This window comes from Sorex araneus, chromosome 2 (assembly GCF_027595985.1).
Source record: "Sorex araneus isolate mSorAra2 chromosome 2, mSorAra2.pri, whole genome shotgun sequence".
Lineage (NCBI taxonomy): Eukaryota > Metazoa > Chordata > Mammalia > Eulipotyphla > Soricidae > Sorex > Sorex araneus.
Genome location: NC_073303.1, coordinates 305829922 through 305853017, shown reverse-complemented (window position 1 = coordinate 305853017; position 23096 = coordinate 305829922). Strand labels below are relative to the sequence as shown.

Below are 23096 nucleotides of genomic sequence, written 5' to 3'. Positions count from 1 at the left end.
ACACAGAAGCGAGGGAGAAGAGGGGGAGGCAAGACAGAAGCAAGGAGAAGAGGCAGAATCAGAGAGAAGACACGGAGGCAAAACAGAATACATAGGAGAAGACACAGAAGCAAGAGGGAAGACACAGAAGCAGAGAGAAGAAACAGAAGCAGAGACAGAGAGAGGTCGGAAGAGACCAGAGGAGAGACTACAGAGACAGATGCAGACAGAAGAAAGTACAGAGGCACACACAGAAGCAGAGAACAAGGAGAGCCATCCCGATCCGGCTCGAAGCACCGACCTCGAGAGGCAAGAGAGAAAGAGGGATAGAAATAGAGATAGGGATAGAGATAGGGATAGATATAGAGAGAGATATAAAGAGAGAGAGAGAGAGAGAACCGCCCCGAAAGCCCACGAACAACACAACACACAACACACATCGCCCCCTTCCATGTCCTTATGCCTTTGTATTTTTTACACCATTCTATAATTTTTCAACTCCCAACCTTTAAAAAAACGATTTACTATCCAAGAACTTATAGCCTATAAGATCAGTTTCAATCATTACCATTTAATATTTCCATAAGTTGGCTTTATTTATCCATCTTCAGTTCACAATAAGGTCTTTCTTGTCCCAAACAAAGATAAGTTTCATACTTATGAAAGATAAGTTTCATACTTATCTCAAGTTATCCACCTGCCTATTAATGCTTCTCTTATAGCATATTTGTTTTCTATCCCTCTACTTTCTCACTTTTCCATTCAGTTCCTTGTTTTGAAGTCCAGTCATAACTCAAATTTCATCCAATTTTTCTCATCATTTTAGTTAGCTTATGTATTTATGGATTTTTATCTTCTTACCTTTAATAAGAGATACTAATAGTTCTCTACGAAATGGTTGTATGGGCAAAAGGTGTTAATGTAGATAAAGTGTCTGGCACATAATTCATGCTAATAAGAGTGCATCAGACTCTGTCAAACTTTTCCATACTAAACTTTTGTTCCACCAGACTACTCCAACATCACTTGGAGTAGTGATCACAAAATTACCAACAATTTATAATTTTACAATTACCTTAGATTCATAAAAAGTCTTCCTAAACGCAGTTCAAACACTTTGAAGACTAAAGTTCTGCATGTAATGCTCTTAATTTCATGTTACCAGAAAGTTGACAAAAATAGAGGAACAAATCACTTAACAAGTTGCTTAATAATTTGTGACTTATTTCTTGGCAAAATTTACAATCAAAAATTCTTAGGAGAAGAGTTATCTCCAAGTAGAAATAAGAGTTTACTCTATTTTAAGAGAATGTAAATTGAGGCAACAGCAGAGTCAATCCACTAAAATTTTAAATATAAAACTTTTAATCTAACTTTATTCTATGTTATCTGATTTAAAAAGGTAACCAGATACTCACTATGCTTTACATAATTGTGACTCATTGGCTCAGTACCTTTGAACAACTCTCTGCCAGGAGAATGAAAGATGGGAAGAGAGGAAAAGAGAGATTGCTGTTTTTAACTCTATAATGCTTTGGGAGACCAACAATAAAATTAAAAAGATAGTGAAAAAATGTTTAATCGCATTATCCAATATTTAAATAGGACTTTTTTTTGTAGAGAGTTAACAAATTTAATTATAGTTTGGAGTCGTAAAGACTGATGACTGAATTGATCGAGTTCTGAGTCACTATCATCACAGACATTGTATTTTCAAATGATACACACTGGGAATCCTGTGAAATGATGCTCTAGACACTCGCAAGCAAATATCCCTGTTAAAGTACAACCAGTTAAAGTTCAATCAATCACATATTATAGAAAAAGCTCATTGTCTCAAAGTCAGATTTGCCTGAGTCACATGCACTGTATACTGAATGCAGGCAATGATAGCACCGAATTGGAGGTGGGAAAGATGGATCAGTAAAGCTACCTGCACCGTAGACTAGTATGCACCACCTGCTCTTACTTCTAACTGACCTACCTGGAAAGGACTGACAATTTGGAAATGAGAGTTTACAAGAGATGAGACTTTACTGATGAGACAAGCAAATCTCTTAGGGGAAAAACCCCTTTGATTCCTGGTGTTTGAGTTTGGCAACTGATTAAACAGGGTTTTCTTGCCTCATTCCAACACCCTCACCTCAATAACGCAGACTTTGGACCTGAATAGAGGTTGGGAATGGCCTCAAAAGTGAAAGGGAAGTTGGAGCTTTCCCTTTGGAAAGTTGTTTTCTCCTTACACATGCCCTGGAAAAACTAATTAGAATTGATTTTGCTATTTAGTCACTATCATCCTCTCCGGTCCCACTATAGTCATAGGAATTTTATTCCAGCACTGCCACCTGCAGGAAAGTAAGCTAAATCAGATGCCTAAGCAGAGATTCTGTGGGCAACTGTTCTGGAAAAAGAAAGTGAAATTTCTCAAAGAAAATGACAGGGGCTGGAGCCATAGCACAGCGGGTAGGGCGTTTGCCTTGCACACAGCTGACCCTGGTTCGATTCCCAGCATCTCATTTGGTCTCCTGAGCACCTCCAGGAGTAACTCCTGAGTGCAGAGCCAGGAGTAAGCCCTGTGCATCGCAGGGTGTGACCCAAAAAGAATAAAAAAGAAAGAAAAGGACAACTTTCTAGAGAAGAAATTTAAAAATACAGAATTGGAGGAATTATCTGATAAAAATGGAGAAAGTCCATCATCACAAAACAAAGAGAGAATCTCACCTAAACAAAGAGAAGTAAGTTCAAGTTACAACTAATTTATTAAATCAAATGAATATTAAAACATGTACCTTTTTTCTTAGATTTTAAAAGAAACCACTATAATTTTAAACCACATAAGAGCTTAAAGAAGAAAATAATTATAATTTGCCACGTAGAAATACCATTCTTAATATATGAACTATATCCATATATATGCTTTACATGAAAAAACATGTGATGTACATTCTTGTACATTACAAAATGTAAAATGAATAATGTTGACAATACTCACATTATGTAATTAAAATATAATCTACTAATCATTTATTAATGTGTTTTGGGCTTTTCTGTGCTCTATAATCTTAAGGTACACTATTCAATATGCAGATAAGTCATCAAAAATTACATTAAATTTTATTTAACCAAAGTTAAAGCTTAAAGTAAAAATTTCAAACAGAGATGAAGGAATTTCAAACTAATATGAAAAACATACTAAGTAGATCAATCTCACATAAAAATAATATCAGAAGCATAAGATGATATCTAAATAATAATTTAAATGCAAAAGAAACTAAGACTTAAGTAGAATGGAAAAAAATCTATGGAAATACCAGATTCTATTTTAAGGTGAATATAAAGGAAGTCAGAATTGCTGATGAGTCTATATGTAAATACGTATAGTAAGTTTTCCCCAAACCTAATAACAGAAAAAACCATAGATGTCCAGACTGTCTAGAGAATAACTCAACTTGAATCCAAAACAACCTATACTACACCATGACTTTTAACTCAATTAAAATATTTAATTAAAAGTAATTTAATTAAATTACTAAAAATTGATGACAACTTCTGTGAAAATTAAAAAACAGTAATAAAGTAATATATAAAGACACCAAAATCAACCTTACATCAGACTTCTCAGTAGGGAACTTATGGGCAAGAAGAAAGTGGTTTATACTAATAAGGCATATAAACTGCCAGTAAAAGAATCCCCTGAAAAACTGTCATTCAAATCCAATGAAGTAGAAGGACCTTTTTAAGATTAATAAAAATAAACAAAAGTTCTGCTAGATCTGCTTTACATGAAATGTTGAAAAAAAGTTATTGCAATAGAAGAAAATAACAGCAAATGGAAAAAATATTCCTTATTCATTAATTGGAAGGATCAACATTGTTAAAAATGACCTTTCTACACAAAGTATTATACAGGTCCAGTGGAATACTCATTAAAATTACAATGCTGTATTTAAAGACTTGGAACAAACTTTACTAAAGTTTGTGGAAACAAATATCCTTAGATATCCAAAGCAATCTTAAGAAGGAAGAAAAAAGAAGCTGAACGGCATTTCTCAAATTTGAACTATACTACAAAGCTAAAGTAATAAAAACTGAATGGTACTGGCATAAAGATAGATTGAAGATAACTGGAACATAATTAAGAGTCCTTAGTTAACCCCCATTTCCAATATTTAAGACAAATTTAAAACATCATGCTAAGTATATGAAATGAAACATGAAATCTATTCAACAATGGTGTTGGGAACACTGAACAGTCACACACAAAACGAAATCAACTGTACTTCACATAATTCATGGAAGCAAACTCAAAAGGGATTAAAACCTCAAGATCAGACCAGAATTTATAAAATACAATGAAGACAGCATCGACAGAACTATTCAGAAAATTAACTGCAGAGGTGTCTTCAATGAGATGATCACAAAGAAAACAAAAACAAAAAAGTGGTACTACACAAAATCAAAAGACTTCTGCACAGAAACTCAAACTATAATGAAAAGACACCCTACTGAATTGCAGAAAGCATTTACACACAATATGTCAGGTAAAAGCTAATATCTAATTTCTATAAAGCACTCAAAAACCAAAAAATCAAAAGAACCCGTCCAAAAATTAGGGAATTAACTTTTATATTTAAATACTATATATTAGACATATTCTTCCCAAAGACAGGATGACCAATGGGAATTTGATAAAGTGCTTATCATCATATATGATTAGGGAAATACAAATCAAAAGACCACTGGGATATTATCCCATGCCAGTGAGAATGATATGTATCAAGAAGTCTGAAAACAGGCAAAGTTGGCAGGCTGTGATGATAAAGGAGCTCTCATCTACTACTGGTGGGAATGTCCTTTGGTTCAAACTCTATGGAAGACAACTTGAGATATCTCAAAAAAATAGAACTTGCAAATGATGCAAAGGTGAAATGACTTTTTGTAATCGAACTTCTAAGCACAAAACCCTTATTTTAAAGGATATATGCACACCTGTGCTCATTGCCAAGCTTAGTATAATAAGACATGGAGACAACCAAATACAGATTAATAGATCAAGAAGTTGTAGAATGGATGCAAAACAGATTATGAAGCTGTAAGAAAGAACAAAATCATGCAATTTGCTGTGACATGGATATAAATAGAGGATATCATGCTGAGTGAAGTCACTCATATGGAAAGGGATAGGTATAGCATTATCTCTTTCATATGTGTGACATAAAGATAAATACTGAGACAGCAACAGAGGGCCAAAGGCAGCACAATGGGAGACATGATCCATAGAACTGAATTGGGGAGGATGGGTTGCTGAAAGGAGGGGCCTTGAGGTCCTTGGGAGATGGAGGTAAGGACACTAGTAATGGGTATGGTGTCAAAATGATGTACATGTGAAACCATAATTAAAACTCTCATAAATCAATATTTACAGTAAGAAAATGCAACAGTGGGACAATCAGTAATATTTTAAAGAAATAATTTATTCTATATGAAAAGAAGAAAGAGAAAAGCACAAACCTTGAGGAGTGAGATAGATAGCAATATAGCAGCAAGCATAAGCAACGATGATCTGAGAACACAAAACATAAATGGGGAGGAATAAAATAAACAGAATTTGTATAATAAAGACACAAAAAATTCTGAGATAAAATATTCTAATACAACCCTCATGAAACAACAGAAGAAGAAAGATAAGCGAAGTCATTCAGGAGAAAAAAATACTCAATACAGAGAATCTCCCAGGAAAACCACTTACATAAACAAGCAGATAGAAACAAGTGAAGGAAAACAATGCAAGTACAGGGTTAGGAGGAGATAATTAGAAAACAAAATATAGAATAAGAGTAAGTGTATAGAATAAATGTCCTAGAGTGAATGGTATGTCCTCATAAAACAAAAGACACATCGTGGTTTGAATAAATAAAAACATAGGATTGACCTATTTGTACTACAGGAGTTTTACATCATATATCAAGCTGTGTGTGGCTCTGTGTGAAAGGCTGGTAAAGATGTTCCAAGTCAAAAATAAAGAGAAAAGGGCTTTTATGCTCTTATCTGATAAAATTTATTTTCAAGTAAAATAAAAAAAATCACAGATAAATATTATCTAAAAAAGGATGGCAATCTAGCAAGAAGATGCAATAATTTTTTTAATTATCCACCTAAATGCATACAACCATTCTTATTAAACCTCAGTGAATTCATTAACAAAAATATAGTAACTGTAGATCACAACACAGTACTTTACAGGAATGGATCATTCAGACAAAAAATTAGCAAGGGCATACTGGCATTTAATATGCAATTGAAGTGATAGACTTAAGATACAGTATTTCTATGCCAAGAAAAATGAATTTTCATTTTTTTATCAAGAGCACATAAAATATTCTCAAGGATAGAGAATATGCCGGGGTACCCAAAAAAGGCTTAATAGATGAGTAGATCAAAATCACAGGAAACATATTTTACAGTCAAAATAGTATAACTAGAAATCAACTCTATCCTCAGGAATCACTCCTGGCAGGGCTCAGGGAACAAAAACGGGACTTCAGGGTTCAAACTCAGCTGTGCAAGGCAAAAACCTAGCCTATTGTACTGTGTGGGCTGGAGCGATAGCACAGTGGTTGGCTTTCTCCTTTCACTGGGCCAACCCGTGTTTGATTCCTCTGCCCCTCTCGGAGAGCCCAGCAAGCTACTGAGAGTATGGAGCCCACATGGCAGAACCTGGCAAGCTACCCGTGCATGTTGGATATGCCAAAAACAGTAACAATAAGTCTCTCAATGAGAGACGTTACTGGTGCCTGCTCGAACAAATCGGTGAGCAATGGGATGACAGTGACAGTGACATTGTACTGTGTGCAAGGCGCAACCCTTATCTATAGTGCTGTCTTATAAGTCCCTAAAATAATATACTTTATGGATACTTACAAAGATGAAAACTTTATAAATTAATGATACATACAACATGACCATTTCTTAAGATAAATTTCCTAAGTGGGAGAAGTAATGAGAGGAAGGGAATTTTGGATCAATGGTGGAGGGTCACTGACTAATGAAAGACATACTGCTACTAACAGTTTTAGAAATCATGGTGTCTAAGTGGACAGAAATAAGAAGTTTATAAGCAACACTAAGCGTGACATCCAAAGCATAATGTTTGAACTTAAAAATGTGCCTGTCAAGTAGGCAGGGTAGGAAGGAACTTGGGGATACTGATGGAGGGAAGTTGAAACTGGTGGTGAGATTTGAGCATTGCTTGCCTGAAACTCAGCAATACATAACTTTGCAAATCACAGTGCCTTAGTATTTAAAATAAAATTAAGACACCTGCAAAAAGGAGATTATTCTGCATAGTTTAAATATTAAAAAGGGAAACAAGTCAATAAAAACTGAGCAAAAGATAGGAATCCTTTTTAAACAAGTTATATAGATGATTCCAATAAATGAAAAAATATATATATCATTTAATAGTGAAATGCAAATCAAACTTCCTGTGAGATATCACTTCATACTAGTGTGAATGGTCTAGGCCAGTAAGACAGACTGTAAACAAGTTTTGACAAGGATATAGATGGAAAGGAACTCTTTATAGTCTGTTAATGGGAATGCATGTAAGTTGGTGGAAGCTCTACAGTGAGGAGATTTCTTTAAAAGATAAAAGTGAAAATACCAAGTGCCCCAGTGATACCACTTTGGTAATTTTTTTGAAGGACACAAATCAAACACTAAATTAAAAGGATATTTTCTTTTTTTTTCTTTCTTTCTTTTTATTTTGCTTTTTGGGTCACACCCGGCGATGCACAGGGGTTACTCCTGGCTTTGCACTCAGGAATTACTCCTGGTGGTGCTCAGGGGACCATATGGGATGCTGGGAATCGAACCTGGGTCAGCTGTGTGCAAGGCAAACACCCTACCCGCTGTGCTATCACTCCAGCCCTTAAAGGATATTTTCATCATTATTCACAAGTCAAACCAAAGAATAAATCTAATTTCCTGGTATATATGCACAATGAAAACTGACTCACAAAAAAGCAAAATATAGCAGTTTACTCTACTTGGATGGAACTGAAAGGTTAGTCAAAAGGAAGCAACAAGTACTGTATTATCTCATTCATTTATGGAATATGAAAACAAACTAAGGGAACAGAAAATAGACAATAAAAAAAACCTTCGGGATTATACCTAATAAGTTGAATCTAGCGAATAAGTGGTGGGAGTAGATGAGAAGGAACCAAGGGACAGTGTAAAAGGGATATTTTGTACTCTGGTGATGGGTGTGTTGCAATAATACTGCAAGCCCAAATTATTAGTGTTATAAATCATGGTACCTAAAAATCAGGGTTGTACCTTTTGGGACAAAATGGGTATATCTTGAGGTGATTATGCTAAGTAAGATAAGAAAGACCAAGGAAAATTATGCATGGCTCATTCATAAGTAGATTGTGAATAACTAAGAAACCTGGCAACAAAAAACCCTAACTTTTAAGACACTTAATAACTATGTAGCTAATATAGAAAAGGGGCAGGAGAAGAAAAGAGCAGAAGAGCCTTTTGAGGGTGAGATGGTACTAGAATTTTGTTGGGGTGATGAAAATTATACATGTATAGAGGCATGAAGCTAAATAAACAGCTGAATTACGTATTTTAAAGCAATTTTAAAAATCCTATACTAATATTTACTGTCACATGAATCAAACATGTAAACAATATTATTGTATCACTGTCTTCCCGTTGTTCATCGATTTCCTCAAGTGGGCACCAGTACCGTCTCTATTACACTCAGTCCTGAGATTTTAGTACCTCTCCTTATTTGTCTTTCCCAATGATTAGAGGCTCTTTCAGGGTCAAGGGAATTCGACCTATCGCTACTGTTTTTGGCATATCGAATACGCCATGGGTAGCTTGCCAGGCTCTGCCGTGCGGGCGGGATTCTCTTGGTAGCTTGCCAGGCTCTCCAGGAGGTATGTATGTAAACAGTATAAATTATGAAAATGATCTTGTTGTGCTTTTTAGAATTTAGACCCTGTACTTCACAAAGTTGTTCATAATACAGTTGTTTCAGGCATTTAACATCCCAACACCAATCCCATCACTGGTGTGACCTTTGGTCTACCAATATCCCCAGCTTCTCACCCAAATCTGCCCTTTTGAAAGCATGGACAAATTCACTTCGTATTTCTTTGTTCATCAAAATGGCAAATGAAATGATCAAAAATGGATTAATAAAATTCAATTTGTGACCATTGTGATATCTCACAATGATGTTCCAGAGTCAGTGAGGATTTACTGAGCTGGCTGGTCCTGAGCCTTCAGTGTTACTGTTTTTGCTCGTTAATCTTGGAGGACCCTACACGATTTGCACATCAAATGTGCTGAGCTCCTGTTACTGAGCTAACAGTACTGTGAAATTTTCAGATGTCACAAAGCTGCTTATGCAGGCACATGCCAGTAGCTATGGAACTGGATAATCTCGTAGTTAGGTGGCTTGATGAGGTTCAGTTGTGGAACAGGGCTGTTAATGTGTCAGAAGACATGTCAGGGGGAGGTCACCTTGCCCTTCTAGCAGAGAGTGGAACCTGTCTGCCCCCATTCTGAAAAGGCCAGAGTTCTCAGACTAGAGATTGAGCTACTGGGGTGATTCAACAATTTGACACCTTTTCAAGATTAGATGTGGAGGAGGGCCATTTATATGCTGGAGGTTGTATGGTGAGGATGAGGGCTGCTGAGCTTCTTTCCTCCCTCAGGATCAATCTGCTAAATATTCCCAGACATTATCTAATAGCTAAAAGGATCTTAGTATTAATCTTTTTAGTTTTTAACTTTTTATCTTTCTCATTTTTGAGACACCATGACGTACAAAGTTGTTCATGATGCCTTTATTTCAGGAAGTCAATATTACAATACCAATCCCACCGCTGTGACTTTCCCCCTACTACTGTCTGTTTTCCAACCATCCCTCAAGCCTTCTCTTGTAGCAATAATTTATTTTATATTCCTTATTACTACTAAATGGCTAATGTAATTTTCAAAAAATATTTCAGTAAAACCTTTATGAAAATTGTTTTATCTCACCTGGGACATTAAATCCTTCTTTGAGGGTGGTACACTAAACTATTTTTACTAGTGAGACTTCTGTGTTAATGTTTTTTTTGTTAGATGAGCTTTGTTGGCTTCTGTGTTACATTCTCATCCAATCCAGTGTGCTCCTTCTCAGATGCTAGTACTGTACAGTTTGGAGATATCATGTGGCCATACTCCAGAAAATCCAGAATATTTAACTGGGTGATGAGTTTACATCCTGGTGGAAATAGAACATGAGTGTGTGTTGAGGGTCCTGTAGAAATTGGAAGATATGGAGAGGTTGCCATGGCCAACTCCTAGAAGGCCTAGAGATTTCAGTCAAAACAAACAAACAAACAAACCCTGGTGTACCTGAAATTTTTGGCAGTTTGGCATCTACGTGGAGCTCAGTTGTCATGTGATGGAATCTAACAATAGGCATGTGACAATTGAGCAGCTGTTGGAATATGATTGCGGGTGCTGGGGCTTTACCAGGGCAGGGACTTGATCCAATCCCTCTTGAGATGCCCTTGAGGTCTCAGTCAGGGACTGGTGTGTCTGAAAAATTTTTGTGTCTAGTTATCTCTTTTGAGATTTAATCAAGAGTCTCTGGAACAGAGCTGAAAGATGAGCTTACATGATGACGGTGGTCTACTCTTTAATTGTTAAGTGAAGCAAACAGACTTAAAATGAGAGATCCATAAAGAAAAGCAAAATTATGCATCCCAAGATGGAATGTGGGTAACTTCAGAGTGATGTGCTATTTCTTACACATCACTATGCATATAAGAGAAATGTAAGAGAAAGTACATTGTTATCTTATTCTTTACACAGATGAAAAGCTGATTTGTGCCTACATTACGTTCTAAAGAACCAATTTTGATGACAATAATATCAACAATTTTCTTTTACTTTTTTTTTTTTTGCTTTTTGGGTCTCACCCGGCGATGCACAGGGGTTACTCCTGGCTTTGCACTCAGGAGTTACTCCTGGCGGTGCTCAGGGGACCATATGGGATGCTGGGGATCGAACCCGGGTCGGCCGCGTGCAAGGCAAACGCCCTACCCGCTGTGCTATCGCTCCAGCCCCTACTTTTAAATAACTTTGGAAGTTATTTTAAACCTTGTTTGGATATCATATCTTTTAATTTTCTTTAAAAATCACATATGGGTTGACACCTATTTTAGGTGATTTTAAAGAAGATGAAAGTGATAAACATTTTTTCTGTTAGCAAATATAAAATGTTTGCTCTTAAATACAATGTATTTGGGATCTAAAATAGATCAATATATTAGGTATGGATGGTTTAGTCCCTAGGAAATTACATCACATCATCTGCTGGTGGGTTTGGGCATCTCTATTTCTTAGCTCCACAGATTGTTGTAGTTTCTTGGAGAATCTAGGAAGCTCATATTTTAATAGAGAGTGTGATTCTTAATTTATGAAGTGATCATTAATATTTGCTTCTCAGGTTATAGGATGGTCCTTTTTACCCCAATTTCTCTTACTCAGTTCTCCTCCCCATTCTACCACGTCATGGGAAAAGTCACTTCTCCCTGGGAAAGCCTGCCTTGCCTTGAAGTCCTCACTTGCCCCTGACCTCCCTTTTCCTATTTTCTCTTCTCTTGATTCTTCCCTTCTTATTCCTACTGTACTAAAACTGGGATTAAAAAAAATGAATTGCTCTTTTCTTTACTTTTCATGCAAACTCCTCCTTTTTTTTTCTACGAAAAGAGCAGGGGACTTGTCTGGCATTAAATGAGAAGAGATGGTTATCCTGGGAGTCCCATGGACATTTGTATAAAATGTGAAATAGTAATTGGGGCCCATGAAATTAACGTATCCCCTTAAACATTCTTCCAATTCTCCACTTATTTTTTTCATTAAAAAATCAACCTGAAAAGCATTTTCTTCCTTTATGCAAAAATCATCTTTCCTTTGTGTATCTTAAATTTTTAACATTTTTATTCTTTTTAAATCAGGATAATGACCAATGGAGTTAGCTAAATTACACTGAAACATTCAGGAAGGTGTTCTTTTAATTGTCTAAAGAAAGAATTTCAAGGGAGAGATTCTCTAAGATATAAACAATGATAACGAGGTAAGCTAAAAATAAAACATAAATATATAGCCTGAAAATGCAAATGAAGTATTCAAATTCAGGCAGCAGAGGCTTTTCCATGTCTCTAACCTCTGGTTCCTTGAGGTCATGACTAAATTTTATTTGTAGAGAAACCTGCATATCTCTCTATCACTGTCTCAGACTGAAAGTGCAGATACATTCAATGGTGTAATAACTATTTTTTTCTGAAAAATTCTGATTTTGTATACATTTATTTAATTCAGGCTCAATGATAAAAGTTTGCATCATTTTTTTTGATAAGACAGGTAGTCATTATTATCCTGTTATGAAGATTTGCTGCATTAGAAATTTATTTGTCTTTACCCATTAGTTATAGTATCCCTGCATGGAACAAAGGTGGCAACAATCATGTCAAAGACGGGGATATTAAATACTGAACATACTGAGTTCAACAAGTAGTTTATACCTGACACCTAAGAAAAAGGGAGCTATTTCTAGTATAACAATTTGTGCATTTAAGTGAGAGCTTATTTTTTTTTTGCAAAGGCAGTTAATAGTTCAAAATAGTGTTTGATTTAGTCACTGCTTTTGAAAGGGGGATATAGTAGAAAGCAATGCATAGTTTTGGCCCCTTGGTTTACTTTTCAAAATTTTTTTTATTTTATTAGTGAATCATCGTGAGACAAAGTTACAGACTTACAGATTTTCATGTTTATGTTTCAGTCATACAATGATCAAGTGCCCATCCTTCCACCAGTGCCCATTTTCCACCACCAATGGGCCCAGCATCCCTCCTACCATCCCCACCATCCTCTGTAGCAGGGCACTCCCACTTGCTCATTCTCTTTTTTTGGGTGTTGTGGTTTGCTACAGAGGTATTAAGTAGGCATCTTGTTCAGTCTATAGTCTATTTTCAGCCTGTATCTTCCATCCCTAGTGGGCCCACCTAGCACCCTTTGCTTGGTGATCCCTTCTCTATCAGAGCTGCTTCTTCACCTAGCATGTGAGGCCAGCTTCCAAGCTGTGGAGTAATCCTCTTGGTACTTATCTCCACTATTCTTGAGTGTTAGTCTCCCATTCTGTTACTTTATATTCCACAAATGAGTGCAATCTTTCTATGTCTGTCCCTCTCTTTCTGACTCATTTCACTTAACATGATACTTTCCATGTTGATCAACCTGTATTTGTCCCCTTGTTTTGAATTTTATGTATTGCTAAAAGAAAACCATAGAGTTTTAATTTTTATCAAAGACAAAGGAAATATAGATTCAAATAATGACAATAAATTCCTAAGAGTGTAAAGTCACTTGGGATGCTAAAGTTGTATGTTAAATTAAGTAAAATCACAACTCATAAATAAATTGAGAGTTCATAATGCTTTTTAAAAACAATTCTTGTAAGACTTTGTTGTTTTTAATTTTTTTTGTGGGGGCACACACCTAGCAGTGCTCAAGGATTATTCCTAGCTTTGTACCAGGAATCACTCCTGCAAGCTCAGGGGACCATAAAGGATGCTGGAAATCAAACCTGGGTCAAAGCAAAGCAAATGCCTTACTCACTATACCATCTCTCTGGCCTCCATCTTGGTATGACTTGTTTTCAACCTTGTGGTTGAGCAAATCTTACTATCATTCTTGTTTAATCATGTTCTAAGAAATTAAGAAAGTTGTTCAAAGTCATACAGAAATTAAGGACCAGATTCGGTATCAAACACAGATTGACTCCAAATGTGATTCTTTATTCCTTCATAGCACTACAGTCATGAAACTATTCAGTACTGCTTGAGCTAGATACATAGGAGTATTTACTTTTAATTTGCTAGAGGAGCAATGTAGGCATCTGAGAACCAACTACATGATATAGATCATTGCTGCATTATTTGGGTGTTTATTTGCCATGAGGAATCTGGTACCCTAACATGGACATAACTCATGAAAATAGTAATTTTTTCAGAGGGGAAGCAATATCTGGACCACAACCAATAGGGTTCAGGGACTATTCCTGGCTTTGTGCTCATGTTTTTCCATGGTGTTACTCAGAGGATCATTTGTGGTGCCAAGGATCATTGTTGCTGGCTGCATGACAGACAAGCACCTTAAGCTTGTCTGGTCCCTAGAACTTTTTATAATGTTTTTCTAAACTCAAATACCTTTTTTATTATATAAATACTTCTGCTGTATATTCATGATATCTAGCATAACTGATTTTAATTTTATTCCAATTACATTTCTTTTATTTGGCAAGAATACAGCCTCAGAAATTATATGGTACTTTATCATGAGTTCCATAGCCCAGGTAGTTTTGTTCATTTAATTCTTCCCTAATCTGTGAAACAGATTCCTTAGGATTTTCTTTACAGGAATATGGCTCTATTGATAAAATATGTATGAGGCCCTAACTTGTTCCTCTTTATTTTGACTGGCCATACCTTGCAGTGATCAGGGCTTAATGCTGATTTGAGCTCAGGGATCACTCTTAGCAGGGCTCAGGGGAATATCCAGGATCAGACTGAGTCAGCCACATGAAAGGCAAGTACCTTAACCACTGATTTTGTATGATGGCCCTGATTATTTTATCCTGGCACCTAAATACTTAAGGATCTGTGGAAAGCTCAGTATTTAGTATGCAAGCCTGGGTCCCAGAGTGAAAGTTTGTTTCTGGTGCCAGGGAGTGAAACCAGGGCTGCAGACATGCAAAGTAAATGTTCTATGGCTGAGACACATCCCCTGCGTGAGCTGAGAGTCTGATGATTCCACATGCCTGTCCCACATGCCTAATTAGACTCCAGAGGCCCACTGTGTGGCATCACTGAAAATGAGAGAATGTGGGGTTTGGCAAGCACTACAGCCTCGTGTGTGCAACTTCTGTTCATCAAAACAACAAAAGGGAATAAAAAGTGGGGGAAAATTACCTTAACATTTGTTTGATCTATTTTTAGTTAGGCTAACTTTTCCTTCATTTCCCTTTTCTGTATTTTATTCATTTGAAGCAAAACAGGTTAAGTCAATAGTCAAGGAAAGGCGATTATACCTGGGTGTGACTATCAAGGGTTAATCAATGATCAGGGTTGATCAAGGGTTAATCAATGATCAGTGGCCCAGGGAAGGCAGACTTTTCCAATGACTATAGCTTCCTCTTTATTATCTATTATTGTGTCTCTGATTTCAACTAATACCTATCTTATGTTAATGCCAATTTTATTTGACTCTTGAAAAGAATATTTTATGTTACTTGTACATTAACAATATAGAATATCAAAATTATTTCTCTGCTCCTCCCATCCCAAAACTTCTATACTCAGAATTTGCCTTAAATGTTACTTTAACAGAAAGAGGTCAGACTAAAATTCAACATTTTTCTAAATTTTATTCCTGTACTATTTTATATTTAAAGTATAAAAAGCAATGTTATAAATAATTCCAGATGTGGTATCCAACACAGAATTCAATCTCAGCCCTGTCAGTCACAAACTAGACTTAGCACCTTACCCTTTAAAAAAAAAAACTTTTAGAGCACCAGTTTATCTACAAATGAAGATGATAATATCTTTCTTTGAGGGTTATTGTGATTATCTGAATAAAAGTGACTGGCCCCAGGAGTAGTTTGAGAAATGCACAGCAAATCTATATGCAAACTCACAGATGTATATAAGACAGCTCAGAGAATTTGGTAAATTCTCAATTTCCTGATTATGTTGCAGTAAGAGCTATTAAGTGTTAGAATCCATTTGAATTAAGCTTTCTGGGATATCCACATGTTTGTGCCTAGAGATCTGCTGCAGAATTATTCTCAGCAGAGCAATTATAGGTGAGGCTGCCCTGTAATGAGATATCTTTGCTACTTCATTAAATAACCACCCTCGACTGAGCTCCAAAATGGACCTGCCTCAGACCAAATTCCATTACACTCCAAGTAATCTCATAAGAAGGCCCTGGTATGGGTTCAATTGTCCTGGATATCTAACATTTACCATAAAGGGAATATGTTCTAGAACTGTGATTCCCAAAAGCTGGTTTTTAGACCAATCAGCTTTTTTGATCCAAACAGAGACTAAAAATAAAAGATCAAAACAATTTACTCAACTGTTCATAAAATTAAAGTGGAATCTATTTTTAAAATACCTTTTATTCTAAGAGTATGCACTATGTCTTTGGTGTTAAACCATTCCTGATTTTTATAAAATAAGAGAAAAGAAGGTGACATTTGTTATGCCTTACACAATAAAAATACAATGTTAACTCTTTTGTGCCCTTCCACATATTAAATTCTGCACTATTATAAAGAAAACAAAAAGTGCTTGAAAGAAATTTAAAATTTTAAGGGGTACAGAAATTTTGTACTAGGAGCAAAACTATAAATGTTTCCTGGAAGGAAGATCCAGATATGTTTTAGGTAGGTAGAACACAAGGAATAGGCAAGGTGACTCAATTACAATATGTAGGAGGACCATTTAAGATGTTGAAATGCAGATATTGGCGCTAAAGTACAGTGGGGTAGTACAGACACTTTGCTTGCAAGTATCCAAATAGACCCCCGAGTCCACCGGAAGTGAATTCTGAGTATAGTTAGGAGTAAGCCCTGAGCACAGGCCAGAATCAAACCCCAAACAAGCCAAACAAACAAACAAAAAAACCCGAAACACAGAGCCTGGTTTTGTGGGCCAGCCACAATCCAAAATTTTATATTTGCAACCTACTCACACTCAGAGCGGCAAAAACATAGTGCTTTGAGTAGTGATCCCAGAAAACAGACCCCCTGGCTTAGGCTGAGGAGTATACCATACCAAACTTGTAATCATGGACTAAGTGACGTGACCTGTCTATTCCTTAGTTTTCTCACTAGTACCAAAAAGAATAATAGTAAACCTATGTTACAGGGTTTTTCTGAGACTGACATGAAATAATGATTTTAAATACGCTGACATTCAAAACAGAAACCTAGGACATGGAAAAAGCTCCCAAATATGAACTGTTATGGCGAACTGGATGGAGATATTTCTAAAAATGAGCAACTTGGGGCTAGAGACAAGGATTCGATTCTTGGCACCCCAAATGGCTTCCTGGACCTTCCAGGAGTGATTCCTTAGTGAAGAGCCAGGAGTAAGCCTTGAGCATCATTGGATGTGGCCCCCAAACAAAACAAAAAGAAAAGCAACTCAAGGAGTTTCTAAAAGAGTTCCTATGCAGTGAAATCAGAAAAACTGAAAATTCTGGTTGCAAAGGAATACCTTGTGCTGTTTCTTTTTTGTTTGTTGGCTTTGGTTGGTTCAGTCAGGGGAATTACTTAAAGTTGTGAATCTTGAAGGGTGTGCATAGATCTGTTTTAGCATCTTAAAGGACAATAAAGAAAAATAAATTATCAAACACACTTAACGAAATGCTTCTTATGTTCTGAGAAACAGATTAGATTTTTGGTAGCCAAAATTTTGTCCTCTGGGAGCTGGAGCAATAGCACATCGGGTAGGGTGTTTGCCTTACACACGGCCAACACGGGATCGATTCCCAGCATCCCATATGGTCCCCCGAGCACCGCCAGGAGTAATTCCTGAGTGCAAAGCGGGGAGTAACCCCTGTGCATCGCCAGGTGTGACCCAAAAAGCAAAAAAAAAAAATTGTCCACTGAATGTTGCATGTCATTTTATGTTAATCATTACAAATATTGCATAAATTTAGTGACAATGCTATGAAAACAAAAAGAATTAATACTTTAGCTAATATAGATAAGGAAAATATGTAATCAGAAAAAATTATAATCAATGTATTATTCACAAATCTAAAACTCTCCAATGTCTTTACTTCACTTTTCTTTTCCCTGGTATTTTTGTGTGTTACTATTAATCATTACTAATTTTCTACTGTTGACTTTGTATTACCCTCTTGACAAACATTGTATATATCTAACAGGACATCCAGTGTAAAAAACTCTATAGAAAATTCAGTTTTCTTCTTAGTAATAGGATCATGGATAAATGACTGAATTTGGGTAATGGGAAACATTGTTGAACTTCTATTTTTACTTATAGAGACAAAAGTGCTTCTTTCATCTTTCTTCCCTTCTTCTTGGCTAGAATCTGGATGTGATCACACCCACCAGGAGCTGCCATCTTGGATCATGAAGTCAAAGTCACACTTTGAAATAAAATACAATGTGACACCCAGTTATTTAAATCAAGTAACATGTGACAATCCACACTTGTGTGAGGAAAAATATCTTTTACTTTATACACTATTATTTTAGGTTTCCTGTCACTTTCTGCTAAACTTAATGAAATTATACTCAATGAAATTATACTCAAATATTCTGATACATCTAGTTTTCTGATGTGATCCATCACAATGATTTGTTCCTGTAATCATCCGATCTTACTCCTAATAGTGTTAGGAGCTAAGGGAAAGGTAGAGATGCATTATAGAAGAACTGGCAAAAAATAGTAAATTCTGCTGAAGTTAAACTTAAAAGTTCAGGAGAATAATTGGTTAAAGAGGTTAGAAATCTTTTCTATTCCCAGTAGCTTTGGTTTATTAAGAGATATTCTAGGTAAGATTTCAAAGTTAACTCCCAAGATAATTAGACAAAAGATAGGCCAGATGTCTAAGCTAAGTTTTGGTCTCAAAATAATTACCTTTGTTAATTACCAGTAATTAGTGTCAGCATCCAAAGCTTTCCTAAATACCCTGGAGTGGGGTGGCAGAATGCACACACACATGCGTGCGCATGCTCACACATGCACACACACACACACACAGAGGGAAGAAAGAGAGAGGCAGAGACAGAGACAGAAATAAAACTTTCAGAAGCATTTTCCAGGACATTTTTTCTTAGGATTGCTAATTCCTGATCCAAATTTTATAATTCTGAATACGAAATTTTTATGGAAAACCCAATGTATTCCAGTAAATGCACATATCTTTGTTTTTATCTTGACTTAATTTGAAGGTTAAATCAATTTTTATACATGGAAGTTTGTATCATTGTTATATAAAGTTTATATGCTATATAAAGTATATATTACGTTTCTTGTCCAAGATGGAAATTTTTCTTCAGTTACATGACTATATATTCAAACCAGTTTCCTCCTCTTCCCAAGATAGTATTTTCACTGAACACAGTCCTAGAAGAATTGCCACATTTTGCTAATTTATTTTGATGGCATCCTTATTTAGTTCAAAGGACAGAAGAGTGTTCAACAATAGCTTGTTTGATGAGTTTGGGGGCACTTTTACCCAGTTTAGAAATCCACATAGAGCAAGACTATTTCCTTCTTTGTTTAAAAGACTTTTAATGGGAACAAATATTTATAAATTTATCTATTTGTGAACTATATCATCACTTTGGACTTCTTTTTTTCCCACTAAGAATTTATTTTTAATTAATTTTTATTAAACACACTGTGACTCTGGTGAGGGTATATGTGTTTGATCATTGTACAACCTAGACTCAAACACAACATCTTTGTAACTGTTCTCATGGTGATTCAATAATTAAATTAAAAAAACACAAAACACTGTGACTTGCAAAGTTGTTCATTATACAGTAGTTTCAAGCATTTAGTGTTCCAACAACACCTTAGGCACATATTTTTTTTTATGTTGCTTATTACATACAACAAAACTTTAAGAAATGATAGGTAGAATGATCAGAAAATAAATCAATAAGATCCAATTTGTGATTAATGTATGATTTTGCCTTATTTAAATAAATATTTAGGTTCACCATTATCTGTAATTGTCCTTAAAAATTCATTAAAATATTTATTATTTTTTATTAAAAGCTATAATTTATAGTTACTGATAGCTGTGTTGTAGGAATACATTAAATATCAATCCCTCCACCAGTGTCAACTTCCCTCCACCAGTGTTCCCAAATTCCCTCCCCACCCCAATCTTTACTCGACCCCTGCCTGTCAACTTGACAGGCACATTACAAAGTTCCAGTGGATGCCACTTAGATCTCATGTTTTTCCAATCTGTTAAATCTGTATTTTGAGTATATGGCTATACCCCTCACTCAGATCACTGGTGTAACTGAATCCCTGATGCCCGTTAACCCATTATTTCTCGAATTCTTATTCCTGTGCGCCCCACCCGCCTCCCCACCCCTCCTGGATTTCTTTCCTTCTCTGTCTTCTCTTTAAACACTGGACTCAAGGATGATCTAAGCATTTCCCTTTTACTACAATACATTTCCTTATGCAGTAGTCTATATTCCACAGATAAATGAGATCATCCTGATCTCTTTGTTTTCTTTGTTTTCTTCTGGCTTACTTGGTCATCATAACTTAAGTAATAATGAAAATACTGCTTTACTTTTAAAATCTGCACCTCTTGATTTCTGCTCATGCTTAGAGAGTGAATCAATAAATCTTTTAAGCTATCTCCACCTAACTCTCTATTGACGTCTCCTTCACCATTGTGAGGAAGGATAAACAGTATCTTAAATCACTTTTTTAAAATCTCTGTTGGTAACTATGCATATATAGGACTCAAGGAAATTTTTTTGTAACTAATATGCAGTCACCCACATTGCTAGGTGAGTGGGATTCTAAGTGCATACCGTGGTGCTTCTTGGTTCAATTAGTCATGAGAGGGAGATGTTATTTCCCCATTACTTTGTGTTTTAATAATAACATCAAATTTATATTAGCTCATGGTATTTTTACTTCAAGCTATTGACCAACTTTGTGTAGAGAACATTATAATTCACATATATCTCTAAGATAGGAAAAAGAGAAAATTGATGATATAGTAAAAGGTCGTCATATTGTTTTTAGTAAACAGCATCAATAAATTATCAGTATATGCTATAATATGAAGATGATTACAATTATGAAGACTGTATAACAAAAGGGGGTAGGAATTTTAATGTTTATGAACTGCTCATGGAGAGTCTGTATTCTACCTAATACCAGTGCTCTAAAATATTACAACTTTTATAGGTGTACATCTAAATTGTAATACACCAACTACATTTCATATATGTTATCACTTATGATTTGGCGATGATTTCTAAATACCAAGCATACATAGTCATATTAATTTGTGGACATTTCATTTGTTTTATAAACTGGAACCTGCATACTCCTGATATCATTCAGTAGTTTCACCCTGTGATCACAGTTCATTACAGCGTGATCGGAGCTGTTCAGTGTAATCACAACTTTCCATTTCATAGCTTTCTGGGCACCAATCTATTTTTCTTTAATTACATACCTCGAGTGCTGTTCTGAACTGTCCTGCTGCCACAGCGTATTTCTTTTGTCTGTAGCAAGAGCTGGCATCTTTTAAGGCCACTTGAAGCCATTTGTCAATCTGAGGCAGAGAGTTGAAATTAGGTGCATGCAAAAGGTCTCCTATTTCAGCAGCTCGGCATGCTGGCTGAGTCCCTGTGGAAATGAAAGAGTTTACAAACTCATAGTTCACATCTTCTTCATCGACATAGACCAACTTCACCTCCACGTCCATGATGTTCTTTAAGGGAATGTGCGGCAATGGCATGGTGATCAACGGGCTGTCAAGTTCTATTATCTTTGCTTCTTTCTTTCCAGGTAGCTTCTCGTCACCTTCGACCTTCCTTTTAAAGGCCACTTTCTCAGAATCATTGCTTTGTTTTTCTTTGATGCACTTTGCCATTTTTAGTCTTTCAACTGTGATTTCAACCTGTTTATCTCCACAGATTTTCTTAATCTCTTGTGACATTTCCAGGATGCTGGGTGTGTTTGCAAAGGTGGACATTTTCTTGCTTGTGTTTATCTTTGGAACAAACTGATCAGGGTAAACCCTACTTACTGAGTTGTCCAAACTCCTATTACTTCCTGAATCCATTGATTACCCACTGAATTCCTATAGAGGTAAGAAGAAAAATCAGTTAAAAAATTAAAATCATAATAGCTTGAACTTTCATTAAATTCATGTGAGAAACTTTTATTCATTTTAAAATTTAGAAAAACTATAAATATCATCTGCTCATTGAAAAGGAAATCGTATACATAGCCTAAGGAAGTATATGTTTCAATCAAAGCCTACCAAGGATTTTTTGAGGAACAAAACATTTAGAAAAATTGTCTTAGAGCAGTTATCTGTAGCTGAAAAACAATGAACATTTTTGTGGGGTCTCCAAACTCACTGAATAAGAAAACCTTATACATAGCCACTGAGGACAAAGAAGACACAAAAAATCCATTTCAATATTAATTTCCTTACAAAGGCAGGTGGTCTAGATCTCATTATAAAATATACTTCCAACTTGCATAATAGACTTGGGAGTCTAAAGAAATCACAGCTGCTTTCTCTGAAAACCATCCAGTTCCAGGAATATTATAGACACAATGTTTCCTCAGACTGTTTCTTCTATTAGAAATGAAAACTTCAAGCTAAAACAGCTTTAAAGATAGCTATTTTTTCAGAACTGACTTAAAAGTTAAAGAATACAACCTTTAACCTCACAGTGATGAAGAACTACATATTCATCTTCTTACTAATATTTTTGTAGTGGTAAGTAGACTATATAAAGATGAGGCATTTTCCTAAGTCACAAGGTCCTAAATATATAATTTCTAAGTCTTGATGTCCATTGACTGTCCATTCTTCTAGACTAATGTCAAAACATAGAATTACCTGGAACTTAATAAGTCATGAGTGGTTCTATTTTTAAATATATATTAAATATTACAGTCTGTTCTAACAAAAACTAAATTGGTAAACAAGATATAAAAACTGTATTTTTCAAATAATTGATATTTTTCAAAAATTAATAAAAAATTAAACTTCTCATACAATTTATGATATTGATCATTAGCAGAATCTAGACTGCTATTTCTTCCTAGAACTTCTACTCCCTCTTTCCTAGTGTAGGGTTCTTGTTAATGGCATATTATTCTTTAAGATAACTAATAGCCAAGTTTCATCAAACTCCAAAGAGAAGAGTAAATGCAAGAAAGGGCTGAGTATAAAGATAAGGTCAATGAGATAAAACCTAAACTTCT

At 35.6% G+C, this 23096-nt stretch overlaps 1 protein-coding gene across 1 annotated transcript in view; it reads right to left on the bottom strand.

The window, feature by feature from the left end:
• The window catches only part of SPATA16 (spermatogenesis associated 16), a 326224-nt gene extending 304288 nt beyond the window's left edge, over nucleotides 1-21936 (bottom strand). The window contains exon 1 of the mRNA XM_004603101.2: nucleotides 21325-21936. Coding sequence (XP_004603158.2) covers nucleotides 21325-21936 — 612 coding nt within the window. The remainder of the gene's footprint in view (nucleotides 1-21324) is intronic.
• Between the last annotated feature and the right edge of the window lie 1160 nt (nucleotides 21937-23096).